Source organism: Neovison vison, chromosome 1 (assembly GCF_020171115.1).
Source record: "Neovison vison isolate M4711 chromosome 1, ASM_NN_V1, whole genome shotgun sequence".
Classification (NCBI taxonomy): Eukaryota; Metazoa; Chordata; class Mammalia; order Carnivora; family Mustelidae; genus Neogale; species Neogale vison.
This window is the reverse complement of record NC_058091.1, coordinates 63,804,909-63,819,335: the sequence shown is the minus strand read 5'-3', so window position 1 is coordinate 63,819,335 and position 14,427 is coordinate 63,804,909. Positions and strand designations below refer to the sequence as shown.

The 14,427-nt window shown below is 42.3% G+C and overlaps 1 protein-coding gene across 1 annotated transcript; it reads right to left on the bottom strand.

Moving 5' to 3' along the window:
* Positions 1–587: 587 nt before the first annotated feature.
* On the bottom strand, positions 588–13,684 carry LOC122906216 (p53 apoptosis effector related to PMP22). The gene is made up of 3 exons (XM_044247943.1): positions 13,351–13,684; positions 3,617–3,757; positions 588–2,063 (listed from the first exon to the last, which is right to left on the bottom strand). Exons 1-3 carry the CDS (start codon positions 13,562–13,564, stop codon positions 1,837–1,839), a joined length of 582 nt encoding a protein of 193 aa, XP_044103878.1. The 5' UTR covers positions 13,565–13,684; the 3' UTR covers positions 588–1,836.
* Between the last annotated feature and the right edge of the window lie 743 nt (positions 13,685–14,427).

Sequence of the window (14,427 nt, the reverse complement as noted above, 5' to 3'; positions counted from 1 at the left end):
TTGAAAAACACAGAAAAAAATTGACCACCAAGAGCCAACTAGCCAATAGAAGCACTAAGAAGTATGTCCAATCTCCTAGTACGCCACCCAACAACCCATCTTCACATTTCCACACACCAGAGGGGAATTAACCTACAACCCATACTGTAAAACCATGATCAGACAGGAAGGTGGACAAGGAGAATAGAAGAAACTACTTGCTGTCTCACTCCCTGAGTGATCCCATTTCAAGCAGGAAGATGAGAGAAGAATGAACCTTTGCTAAACCACACAAACATTCCCTGAGAAGTCTCTTAGGCCATTTCCCTCTGGTGGTAGCACTGGACAGAGGCTGTATAGGATCTGTGTGTTGGGTATTGGTCATTGAGGAAGAAGTCCAGGGAGCAGACTCCCTGAATCCGTGAAAGTCCCTTCAAATGTGTTATGGGAAACCTAAAATAAGCAAGATCCTTCAAGCTAAGAAAAAGCTGCTTCTCATTTTATCCAATGTTCTTATTATTTTTCCCCATCCAAAGCATCTTTTAAAAACTCCCTTCCCCAGAGTTGAAAAAGGAAAAAAAGCAAGACCAAAAACTACAAACTAGGAATAAGATTAAACACCTGGTTTATTGGGAAAAATTCATAATGAAAACTGCAATTGCTTCTCCTGCGACTTACAAAATAATAATTTGATATATAAAATGAATTGGTTTTCACTATGTAAATACAAATGGTTAAAAAAAAAAACAAAACATAGTCCATGTGATATATCCTCTATTTGCCATTCAGAGAAATCTCACATCCCTGAATTCTGTATGTCTCACATCAGGTATTTTGTATCTCTTTTTCCAAGGAAGACCAGGTTTGTCTACATTGAAGGTGGTGTTTACAACCGCAATCTACCAGAAGCTGTGTCTATATGATTAGAGCCCAGCCAAACCTGAGATGAACAATTCAAGCCACTTCCTCTCCTTCGGCTATTTTAGTGACTTTGTGAGAGGAATGGAGCTCCGAAAGCTTTACTAAACCACTGGTTCATGCCTATCAGTCATGATGAATTAGACCCAGCCCATCTTTGAATCCATCTACTGTGTTCCTGAACATATAGACACAAAAGAGTACAGATTTATTAATACAGCATTTTCCCACACCCCAACCCTATAAACCACTTTAAAAGAAAAAAATTTCGTCTTAACCTTTCACTACATAAGGAGGCCTTAATAAAAGCTGCAGGCTTTGGGTATGAAAGAATACTTTCCTAGTTGCCATAGCATGGTAACAGAAAGATTCACAAAAAAGATCAGGATATTAGTTAGAAATTCTCACAAACAATATGCATTGAGGAAGCTTTTTCGCTTCTTTAAATAAGTGAAGGCTTGGAAAATATTTATTTTTTGCATTTCTTTTAGGATATTTGGTCACTGACAATTCTTACTAATCTCTCTCTCTTTTCGTTGGCTCTTAATGGACACAGTCCATTCCACCTGGGAAAAGCAGAAACTCGATCAGGTCAGTCCAATCTTTGAAGCCTTCTCATTTTTGCCTTATATAGTGGTTACATTTCATATTCATATTCTTTTACAAATGTCATATAAATGGTATTTATAGATATAAGGGGATATTGGCATATCATAGGTCATTAGTTTAAAGAAGTTAGCTTTGTTTACAAAACATATATAAAAGATGAATATGAAACTGTAATACCATTTAAGAAATATTTTCTCCCAAATTATTTTAGCATTGACTAGTTTAATGAGATGAACACTGCCCACAAAATGGGTTCAAAGGATGCTGGCGAAGGCAGTGTCTTGCTCTGGGATCCGTCTTGGCAGCAGTGATCTTCTGCTCACTCCCACCTTAGGCAGATGTGTAGAAGTACCTGGGCTTGGCATTACCCAAAAGGTCATCTTCGTAGTTGGGAAGGCAACAGAAGAAGAAGGCACAGCCGATCAGGATAATCGTGGCCGCCCACCCAAAACCATAGGCCCAGTTATAGATGTAAGTGACAGCCGGGTTGGCATGAAGGTTGAAGGTCTGGGTGTACTTCACAGGGTAAATCACCAGGGAGATGATCTGGAATACGGCTAAAGGGAAGAAAAGCATCCCCAAGTGAATACAAATGCACAAATGAATGGAAGGGAACAACAGGTCAACTCCCTCTGCCACAACTGGTTTTTTGTCTTTAAATAAGTGTTAAATCCACTTCCTGTCAATGAAAGGGACTTGGGGTCGGGGGGGATCTATTCGGCATGAGCCAGAACACGTTATGGACTCTTGTATGTCAGAGAGACATGACACTGAGCAGAATGCTGATTATATGAAACACAGACGAAAGGCAACTAGAGAACCCTTCTTTAGTACCTGTATAAGCTTTGTGTTTACTAAAGTAAAAAGTGCAACACTATGGTGTACCGTTGAAAGCAGGGTGGTAGGTTTTCATCTTGGTATTTCCTGTGCCAAACACAGTAAATATTTTCAGGGCTAGTAAAAATAATATATATACAACTACACACATGTGTGTGCACACACGCACATATATTTGACAATATTGATATTTAACAGCACATGATTGGAATATTCATTTAATAAATGAGTAACTAAATGAATCTATAAGCCAATGATGTGAATGATCAACAGAGAAACACCAGGAAAGCCTGCAGAGGAGGCGAGAATCTGAGGAGTAAATAGAAAGGGAGAGATGGAGGTCAGAGGGAACAGCATTCCAGGCTGGGAGAAGAGAAACACCGGAGTGTTTCTCTTGGGGGAGTATAAGGAGGATCTAAGAAAGAAAACACAGGTCAAGAAGACTTCTATCCTCTTTGGCATTAGAGTCACCCTATTACACTTACTATTAATCATATTAACATTTTAAGCAACTTTAAAAAAAAGAACTTGATTAAATTGACTTTTGTTTTCTTTTTTCATGAACATGCATAACTCCATGGAGCTATAATGAGCACACACATGCTATGTTGTGCTCTGTATTCTTTTCACATCATATTTCTCATGTCTGTTGCCACGTCAGAGGATAGGAACACATTTTCGCTCTGTAACATTAAGACACTAAGTCTACACCCAGCGGTGCCAACCAGTTGTGCTCCAAGAGCCCTAGTTCTGGTATTCCATTAATAAATGTTCACTCTGACCACACCCACCTGCATCACTAAATCTCCCATACTGCAGAATCAGCTCTATGATACAAGTTCCGGACCTGGCCCATCCTAGGGTCTCCTGTCCCACTGTAGAAAAACTTTCTATGACCCGCTACATCATAAGATTGTAACATTCCTTCTATAAGCAAAATGGGCTCAGCATGGGGCTCACAGGAGGACAGCCCTGGGGCCACAATGGAAAAAGTGCCGTGATTGTTGTCAGCTGTTGTTGTCAGCTCTGGTCCCTCAAAGCAGGGTGTCACTGGACATGGACGTGGGGTCACGCAGCATGGACTGGAAACATGGGCTACTGCCTGAGACACAGGAGGAAAGGGACCTAGACCTAAAAGCCCATGTCTCCGTTACTTTTGCGCATGGTGACACATCTCCTGACAACAGACCCGGAAGTGTAATTGTCAAGGATTGTGGGTTGGACAGTATTACAGAGATGCCTACTGAAGGTAAGAATGAAGAACCTGTCTTACCAGCCAGGGCCAGGAGGCCTCCAATCACTCTGAGAAAGACGAGCATCTGGGGTCCGCAGAGGGCAAAGAAGGACAGGATGAAACAGATCACCAGGATGATAAAGCCACAGAAGAGCATGGCGGCCGCTGCCCTTCCCCACGCTGTAAGAGAAAAGAAATGAATAAGACACACGGGCCACATTTAATAATCACCTATCAAAGTATCAGTAGAAGTTTTTTTTTTAAATATTTGGTAGAAAGACTGTTTTTGACGGGAATTAAGCATCTCCATATCTCAAGGGAAGAATAGGCAATTCATACGGAAGGCACTAATATATTGCTTGTGATAATACCTTCTCCCCTCAGACTTGGGGTAAATGTTTCTAGCTCTGAAATGAAAGTTAGAATTCATTCAACTCTTTCTCACGTAATAAAGAGGCATATAAACAGGTATATTTCAAAGGCTCTCTCCTTCTTCCCTCCTACACTCATGCTCTCTCTCACTCCACTGTCTTGCACTCTCTCAAATAAATAAAATATTTAAAAATAAATAAATATAAAAGGTTCATGCAAGTTCTAACATAACATATAATAAACAACACTTTTGGTACTGAAAAATTAAGTTGTGATTTCTTTAGGAAATGGTTCAAATACCTTTAAAAAGATCTTTGTTTTATATTAATGTTTGGTCCTGTGCCAAAATAACCATTGAAAAGCATACTGACGACTAGACAGAGAGGTGCACGAAAGTGATTTAATTATAAAGAAGCTTTGATTTTTATAACAAATTTAGGTATAAATATATCCCACTATTTGTCTAAATTTTAACTTCTGAAGTATTCAGAATTTATAGCGCAAGAGTTCTTAATGATGGATAGGACTCTTAAAAACAATCAGGATGAAGTGAAAATTGAGTTCTGGTTTTGAAAATCTGCGTGGGCACTTCCAGTCTTGTATCCTTCTACCGTCAGCCCATGGAAATAGGAGAACCATGATACCCAGGTTAACAATTCCAGTCAGTAATTCCTGTTGTGCAACCTGCACTGATTTCAAAAATCTCTTCCCACACAACCTGCTTTCTAGAGGGCTTAACTGACATTGATGATGTAATTGCCCTGGCCAGGCACTGTGCTAAGAACTGGACATGCATTAGTTCACTAAATCTTCACAGTAACTTTTAATGTCTTTTTTTTTTTCCTAAGAGAGGGAGCGGAGGAGGCACAGATGAAGGGGAAAGAAAATCTTAAGTAGGTTCCACGCTGACTGCAGAGCCTGATGTGGGGCTCTCTCTCACGACTCTGAGATCATGATCTGAGCCTAAATCAAGGGTCAGACGCTTAACCAATTGAGTCACCCAGACACCCCACAATACACTTTAAAAGTTCATACTACCATCATCTCTTTACTGGGGCACCTGGCTGGCTCAGTTGGTGGGGCATGGGACTTTTGATCTCAGGATTGTAAATTCAAGCCCCACGTTGGGTGTAGAGATTACTTAAACTTTTTTTTAAAAAAATGTTTATCATCATTTCTTTAGAAATGAGGATATACTAAGACTTTGAAAGTTCAAGTGACCTGCCCATTGCCACATAGCAATTGCCACTGTGAGTGGTTCAGGCAGAGTTTGATTTCCAACCTGGATAAATCCAAAGCATGACTCTTCAGATATGTAATTTATATCCCATAAAATTCACTCTTTCAAAGTATACAAATCAGAGGTCTCTACTATATTCACAGGGTGGTGCAATCATCACCGCTTATAATTCCAAAATTTTCATCACCCCCAAAAAGAAGCCCCATATCCATTAGAGGTCATTCACAATTCTCCCCTTCTTCCAGCTTCCAGCAACAATTAATCTAGTTTCTGTCTCTATCAGTTTGCCTATTCTGGACATTTCCTATAAATGGGATCCATACAGCATGGCCATTTGTGACTGTTTACTTTCACCTAGATTAGTGCCCTCAAGGCTCATCCGTATTTGCAGGTACCAGTACTCCATCCCTCTTTATGGCCAAAAAAATTCTGTTGTACAGATCTCCCACATTTTATTTATCCAATCATTCATTCACTGATGGACGAACATGCTCTCTTGACCTACTCTTCTGTATTGTACTCGAGAAAGAGAGTCATGTGCACATCCACCCAGGTTTTACTCCTGACCCACTGAATCAGAACTCAAGAGGTAGTACCCAGGAATCTGCTCCTTACTGACGTTTCTTACATCCATGCTAAAGTGTGAGAAGAACTGAGAGAGATTATTCATTTCCTTATGGGACCAGATCAGCCCTGGCAAAAACAAGAGCATGTAATTTTCAGGATGTGACCCATCGTCAATTATAGCCACATTCTATAGACTTTTTTTTTTTTTATGGCTACCACCAATCATTACATTCAATTAAATCCAACTATTAAATTCAAAGAAGTAGATACTGATTTTTCCTTTTGAGTTCACAGGTTACAAACCATAACAAAAGGTGACATCTACATAAGCATGCAGAGGAATGCAAACGTTGAGGAAGGCTGCAAAGCAGAATGTGAATTCTCAATAACAACAATAAAACTCCCTAACAAAGGGGCGCCTGGGTGGCTCAGTGGGTTAAGCCACTGCCTTCGGCTCAGGTAATGATCTCAGGGTCCTGGGATCGAGTCCCGCATCGGGCTCTCTGCTCAGCAGGGGGCCTGCTTCCCTCTCTCTCTCTCTCTCTCTGCCTGCCTCTCTGTCTACCTGTGATCTCTGTCTGTCAAATAAACAAATAAAATCTTTAAAAAAAAAAAACAAAACTCCCTAACAAAGAGCATATTTTGATAACCAAACTTTGACAGTCACAGATTAAGGTTTAGCTAAACAAGTCGTGCATGATGTAGCTTCGTAGAGTAACATCAATAATTACTCCTATTTATTTGGGGAAGATAAATACAGACTATTGCTATTACTACCCCCTCTAACATGATAGCTGAGGTGTAATTTGAAAGAAATTAAGAAACCAGCAAGCCAGTTCACCTAACCTGAAGCCAACAGGTGAGCACAAACAGAAACACAGCCCATGTTAAGCACCTGGCCTATGCTGTGTGAAATAATTCCGTTGTGGCTTGTTTACTTAACATGCTGAGTCTAAAGAAAATCAAAATGGCAAATTAAGTGGTTTCTTGTCTTGAGAAAGTCTTCTCTGGAAGTAGAAGGCATGTAACCTGCTCCTACAGCATGGGAACACCCAGAATGAATCACTTAACTATCACTGAAGACCCAGATTTTGGCACGGTTTTAAAGATCTGGCTGATGAATATGGAGCAAGACAACCTGCCTTCTAATATCAATGACTATGTTGCTGTAAAATGATGAGATGGACCCTCCCAGGTCTGAGCAGGGTCAGCCCAGCCCAATATCCTGCCCAAGAAGGGGACCAACAGCCATGTAGACATGGCAAATCTCCATGACATACATTTTGAAAAGTTGAGATGAGTCTGTACCCCCAAGTACCTTTGGTCTTACCTAATTACCCAGAATGAGCTTAATACCTGCAAATTTACCCAACCCTTTGGGGAACTATTTATATTTTTATATTTTACCATGATCTAAATTATACCGTTATCTACTGACCCAACGGAAAAACATCAATTTTTTTAAAAACTTGTCCATGACTGAACAGACGGATGGTCTTTGGCTCTTCAAAGGCAGAATGTGCTTCTTCATTGTGAAGACAAGTCTGTCCACCATTATTATTTTATATGCAAATTGTACTGCCTTTCCTAATTGTGGTTTGTGATAGAGGGCGGGGAAGATTCTTGTTCTCAATTAGCACTCTCTGAACAGAAACCACAAATCAGGTAGGACTCCAGGTAACCAGATTCCATGTTTCTGTGCAGGAACGGTTTCTGTTTGTTCTGTCCCCTTAAGGGAAGATGAATTTGGTGTTATTTATGATCTGTTATGTCCTAATTTTTTTTCTAAGTGCCATTTGGACAAGTTCCTATTATCAAAGAAACCAGAGGCCTTATAAATCCACTTGTAAATAGGATTCATTAAAGATCCAATTGGATGAAGAACAGCTTACCTAATTTTGCCATCACTTGCAAAGATTAAACCTTAAATCAACACTAACAGTCACTGAAGAAATTCTGATTTTTTTCCCTAGGAAATGCTTTTAAACTTTTTGTATGAGAAAAATGCTATATCTTTTTTCCAGTGATGACATGTGAAAACACAATGTTACAAGTCAAATACAGCTAGGAAAAGACCAGTGAGGTCAACTGATAAGAAAGGAGCCAAATAAATAAATAGGTAGACAGTAGAAATAAATAAATACCTTGAATGCCAAGCTAGAAACCATTAACCAAACTGAAGCTTGTGGCGGGGTGGGGGGACCAACATCAACAACAACAAAAAACTGTAAGATGAGAGCACTATTAATATTTTTAGTATTGTGAGCAACAATTGGCAGACTGTCACTAACCGTTCCTCCAAAGTTAGTTTTTCTTTTAATGGATTTGCTGCATTCTTTTTTTTAGTTTTTTTTTTTTTTTCCTAAAGATTTTATTTATTTATTTGACAGACAGAGATCACAAGTAGTCAGAGAGGCAGGCAGAGAGAGAGGAAGGGAAGCAGGCTCCCAGCCGACCAGAGAGCCCGATGCGGGGCTCGAACCCAGTACCCTGGGACCATGACCTGAGCTGAAGGCAGAGGCTTTAACCCACGGAACCACCCAGGCGCCCCCCCCCTTTTTTTTTTTTAGTTTTATACATGGCCACCATACCCTGACCAGAACAGTCTGTCCTAGCCCCTTACTCAGTGTCCTGCAGACACCAACCTGTCACCCAATTTGAGTAGGGCTCCTTTCCAGAACAACAGATTCAGCTATTAATAGTACAAAGGCCCTACCTAGTAAATCTGAGAACAGGTCAGATCTCATACTGGTTGTATAGGGTTCTTTATGTCAGACTCTTTGGGTCACAGAACTGAAAACTGGTTAAAATCATGGGTGAAAAAATTAAAATGTTAAAGATAACCCACGGGTGGAGTATATATTCAAAAAGACTGGGCTGTGTCCAATGAGGAGGTAATGGGCAGGAACACAGGCTGGGGCCTCTGAAACTGGAAAGCGTTTACAAATCACGTGGCTATCTTGTGAAATAACAACTTTCCAGGTGATGCTGATGCCCCTCATCTGGACATGTTGATTTGCAAAAATCAAGAGAACAACTCGTCACAGGCCTCCAAAAAAATCTACATCGAAGAAGCGAGTTTACAGAAGCTTTAGAAGGCAGTAAAGCACGGTCAAGGCCCCATGGGATGGCATCCAACTGGTGTGAGATTCTTTACATGCTCCACATTTTCTCTGGGAACTGAGCCTGATGATAACTACTTACCACTGGGTTTTGAGAGAACCGTGATACGTTCTCTCTTTATGGTCTTCTTTTAAAGTCTCAGTGGGGAAACCATCCTACCCAGGAAGATGTGAACACGGGGATTTGTACCATGAACATAGACAAGATAACTAGCAGGGAATCGGGGAGCAATCCTCACAGACTTGAAAGTGGGTCAGATGAAAAAGGCTGGGAAGTAGCATTTACGTGGAAGCATACTTGAGCTCCATCAGTACAAGACAAGTACTTTTAGACAGAGAGCAGCGTCCAGAGAACTGAATTAAGTTGTGGAACAAAGGGAAGAGGCTTAGCTTGTTGTGGGTGGTGTTGATGGGCACAGACTTTGGTGAAAGCTTGAACAGGTGCACTCTTATGTCCTTCTATAATAGCCTGGGAGTCTGTGTCGGCTAGCAGGCAGAAAACAAGTTAGGCCACTTAAAAGGGAGTGAGGCTTCCGGGCAGTTCCTGCTAAATGCAGCCAGTGGGCCAGTCACTGGTTCCCACACATCTGAATCCTATAAATCAATATAAATTTATATTTTTAATTATGAAAATCAATTGAGGGGCCAATTTTTTATTTTGCTGTGTAAAAACCATGAACAGCCACCCACAGTGAATAATCTATCCTACGAATGCCTAATTTCATAAAACCATAACATTTCTATACCTCACCCTGCCTCCCCGTCAAAGGGTCTCACGAGCTTAATCTCAACATGAAGTCCTTTAAGTTGAATTTAGCGCAATATAAACCTATTCCCTTTGTGCTTATCTTTCTCATCTCCTATACGTTTAAGAACCATAGGGCTAAATGATCTAAAAATAGGTCCTATAATACTCTGATTCCTGGACTTACCTAAGACTGATTTCATGTAAAAGCAAAACAAACGAACAAAAAGCAGAAAACAGCCCATTCACTGCACTGTGCGGTATTCAGAGGCATCTGGTAGAAAGGAGGCTCTGTATTTGTGAGGCAGGCACTCTAACTGAGCTGCCCTGGGTCCCCACTGCCATTCCTGGTGCATAGACTCATCACCCTTAGTCTCCACCCTGACAAGTAGGTGCCTGCTTTGGATTTGAAATCTGTATCACTGATATTTAAAATAATCTCCTGATGTATTTTTTTTCTTAAAACTGGAGAAGAAAGGGTGCTGGCAGAACAAAAACAGGATGCACGAACATGCATGCAAATCCAAGTTTGCATGTTATGTATGGGTGAAATCAGACCAATCATTGCAATGCTCTCTTCCTGTTTGGACAAATATAAATGTGAGATTCTCTCCATGCTCTACATACTCATGATTTTGCTTAAAAATTAAATGGGTATTTGTGAAACTGGGTTATTTCTGTAGTTGTTAATATCATGTAAAAGCAAATAGTCAGGGGATAATTTAGTTCATTTATGAGGGAAAATGAGGTGATGCAGCAACCTGAAATTCTTTTAGAAAACCATCGATAACTGTGGGGAATATAATATTCTGCATTTTACATCGTTCTAATGGGTAGTATCATGCTCTGCATTTTACATAGTTCTAAGAAACTATTTCCCTTTACAAAAACGTCTCTATTATTAGTATGATTGCCAAGACTTGCCAGGAATAATCTGTGCTTTTAATATCAAAATGAACATACTAATGTTATGAATATTAATTAATAGAAAGAGATGGTCAAGCACTTTGTAATAAAAAGATATACTTTCTTAATAGTATTTGCTCAATGTAAATCACAACATTTACATTCTAGTACATATCAAGAAGTTTTTTAAGAGTTGATACACACATTCAATCATCTATATTAAGATATTATTTGATTTCATGTTTAAGATTTTATTTATTTGACAGAGAGAGACACAGTGAGAGAGTGAACACAAGCAGGGGGACTGGGAGAGGGAGAAGCTTCCCTCTGAGCAAAGAGCCTGATGTAGGGCTCGATCCCAGGACCCTGTGATCAGGATGCAGATCTGAAGGCAGATGCTTAGCAACTGAGCCACCCAGGCACCCCTAAGATATCATTTTAATTAGAGCGATCCACCTTATTCCTTGTTGCGTTTATACATGTGTAGGCGTGTGTATAAACTGCATACTACATTTTAGAGATATCTCCTGTAAACATACTGTTTTCCAAAAAGCCTTACTGGTTATCTGAAAATCTCCAAAGTTAGAGATGCCTAGAAAATCGCCCTATAGTGTAGGAATCCACAATTTCGATATTTGTGAAGCAAAACTAGCCAATAGTCAATGGCAGAAAATGAAGTGTAAGTATAATAAACACTCAACTCATCTCTGACCACAGGAACCTGAGATGGACCTCTCTTTGGGGAGTTCACATCTACATCCTTCTTCCCGTGGACAAATAATGACAGTGGATCCTGGATTCATTATTTGATTCTAGGTCTTGCACAAAAGCTTCGTCTAACGTGTTATTGACACATACTTATCTTTGCAAAGGTCATAGGAGTAACTTAATTGGGATGTTAAAGCCACCACCCACTTAACGAATATCAGTCTTGCCGCATTGTAAAGGTAGCAATAGATTTTTTTAACTTGGAAAACTGAACTTTACCGAAGACCAATTTCTACATCAATTTGAAACATATTTTATACACTGGATCAGTGTTGCCTTTACAATTAAAAGAGTTAATGCTTTAGACTTCTAATTAAAAAATTAAACCAACAAAACCTGTTTATTCCCTTCCATATACAAAGCACTATATCATTCTGAGGCTCAAGACACCACACCCTACAAAGGTGAGCTCATCTTGCAAGTCAAGAAAAATAAGAACTGCATTGTAGTGAGTTTCCCAAGAGGGCTGGAGTCACAGCCAAAGCCTTGCAGGCCAGATCATGTCCCAGCAGTAGTGCTGCTGCTGGTGGTTCTACCAGCTCCTCTCTTCCTGTGGTGCCACTAAGTTGACTTCACATGCGTGGGGGATTGCAGAGTGCTCTTTGGGTCTGTACTAGTCTTTGTTCTGAAGTATGATTATCAAGTCTCTTTAAAAACACGCCTGTTTAAGCAGTCCCGTTAAGTTCCCCTACAAGAGACTGAGCTCCAATGCGTTTTAACTAAAAGATTAAACTAAAAGATAAAGCACATTACTTCAAAGATATTAATTCCCTTTTAAAACCTAAAAGATCTGAGATAATAGAAACACTGGCAGGCGCTCTATTTGTTTTAAGAGAGGAAAAACACAGACTTTAAGAAAGGAGAAATTCCATGCAGTCTTTACATTTTATTAGCTGCTAATGAGGACCATGCCTCCCTTTGCGGTAAAGTTCCTAGTGGGAATTTCCAAACAGTCCACAGTAGATAAGATACAGCACCAAGCTCTGGATAGGGGCCCCCAGAACCACAAATAAACACTGTGCTTGGAAGCCGTGGGCCACTTCAGAGTAAAGAATCAAATTAATGGGTCCTAGGCAGGGAATGAGAAACGGCAGGGTAGCCTTCTTTCTGAGTTTAAAACTATTAAATTCAGTTGCTAAGGCCCCATTCAGTAGCATTTAGCCTTAAGTTTGGATTATGCTCCTACTTAAACCCTCCTCTCCCGCACCCCAGGCAAACACTGCTAATGACAAAAGATCGGGGCTGTTCTTCCCCACCGTCCTAAGAAGGGAGTGGCAGCAGACAGGACTGTGCTCCTCTCCAGTCTTGCCTATTACGTAGGACACCGGGGCTGCCCCCATGCTGGAAAAATAAAATACTCGATCTGCACTATATGAAATTTGTCAACTCCGCTTCCTTTTGCTGGTGTGGAAGATGTGTTTGCTGCGTCGATTTCAAGTCAGATTAAAGTAAGTAAGTTTTTCTAAACAACAATGGCGGACTTAAGTCCAAAAGACACCCCCTAAAGCTAGCAAGAACTAGCCTGCTGCTTAAAAATACTGCGGTCCCTCTTGAAATCATGACTGCTAACACTTGGACGGAAAGGGCCTTTTTGTTGCTTTCACTTAGTTTCGGTTAAACGATACACCGACCTTGGGGAAGGCACATATTTTAATATTTTATTTTAATCTCATGAGGAATCAGAGGAGGTGGTGGAATGGTAAGAGATTTCAGTGGGTCTTCAAGAAAATACAGTTTGTTCATTGTATTTCCTCACCTAAACCTTTTCGACGGCTGAAAATCTCTGGCACATAACCGACCAAGTCTACAGGAAACATAGTTTAAACTAGGGCCGTTTTCGTTTCAGTGTTGGGTCTGGTTTTGGCCACTCAAAGCTGCTACTGCTTTCTTCTGTTCAGGTCGGATGCCTGAACCTAAGCTCTAAACACACTCCACCCCATTGCCATCACTCCCTACCGCTGCCCCAGTTCAGTCCCTTAACTTGGGGCGGTCTCCGAAGGCGGCGAAGGCCCAGCCGCAGCCCGGAGGGCTTCCCGGAGGCGGCGGCACTCACCGTACTCCATGAGGCTCTGGCAGCCATCATCGTAGGACCCGCTGCCGCCGCCCTCATGGAAGCATCGCCACCACAGCGAGGATGTCTGGATGTGGTCGCTCGACTGCAGCCAGCCGCGGCCGGCCAGCGCGATGATGTCGAAAGCGATGGCGCTGAGCAGCAGCAGGGGCAGGATCCACCTGCAGCGCTCGCAGGCCAGGCCGCAGCGCAGCATCTCGACGGTGGCGGCGCGGAGGAGAGGAGCGCGCGGGGCTCGGACGCCGCGGAGACTGGCCCGCCAGCGCGGGCAGCGCGACAAAAGGGAAGAGGCCGCAGGGAGGCGGCTCCCGGGAAGACGCGGCTCGGGGCGCCCGGGCCCCACCTAGATTCCGGTGACTCACGGCGCGCCGCCCCGACCTGCCCGGCCGGCCCGGGTGTGCGCGGGGAGAGGCGGGGCCGGGCTCGGGTTACACGGGGCGTGGGGGAGCCTAACCCGCCCGCGCCCGGCCTGGAGCCGCGGGGCGCCCCGCCCGGCCAGGGATGGGGTCCGGGGGGCCCGGGCTGCCCCTACGCGCGCCTTCTCGACTCCCCACTGCCTCATTTCCCGCTTCCTGGAGCCTCTCACGCCAGATGTGGTTTTCACAGTGCCTCACCGGGTGCCCGTTTTAATCCGTGCAAACCAGTTCAATATTTAATCTCTGCGGTCGGATAATGGTCTGACTTTAAACAATCCCATATTTAAGTTTCAAGCAGCTTGAGATGGGTATTCACGTTGTACCTGTGTGTCAAGGCTGCACTGCGTTTGAACGTGTGTGCGCAACCCAGGAGCCCGTCCCCGACCTTCCTAGGCAGAGGTGGCCACTTCCTCCCGGGCTCCACCTTTGTACCTTGTACCGTAGCTCACTTCATACTCTTATCTGCTTATGTACCCGCCTAACCTGCTGGGTCTGGAGCTCTTTGCCAGCAGAGGCCATGTTTTATTTATCTGCGTATTCCTGGTGTCTAGCACTGTGTCTGGATGTTAGCGGGGACGGGTGGGGGGCTCAATTAACATTTAATGCATGAATGCGCTGAGTTTAACAGATGCTCACTTCGGTC

What these genes read in the sequence shown, in the direction of transcription:
- LOC122906216 (XM_044247943.1), bottom strand. Translation starts at nt 13,564, where the DNA reads ATGCTGCGCTGCGGCCTGGCCTGCGAGCGCTGCAGGTGGATCCTGCCC. An exon ending in CCAGAGCCTCATGGAGTACG is followed by an intron (nt 3,758 to 13,350) that starts GTGAGTGCCGCC and finishes TTTCTCTTACAG; the next exon opens with CGTGGGGAAGGGCAGCGGCC. An exon ending in AGGCCTCCTGGCCCTGGCTG is followed by an intron (nt 2,064 to 3,616) that starts GTAAGACAGGTT and finishes TCTTCCCTTTAG; the next exon opens with CCGTATTCCAGATCATCTCC.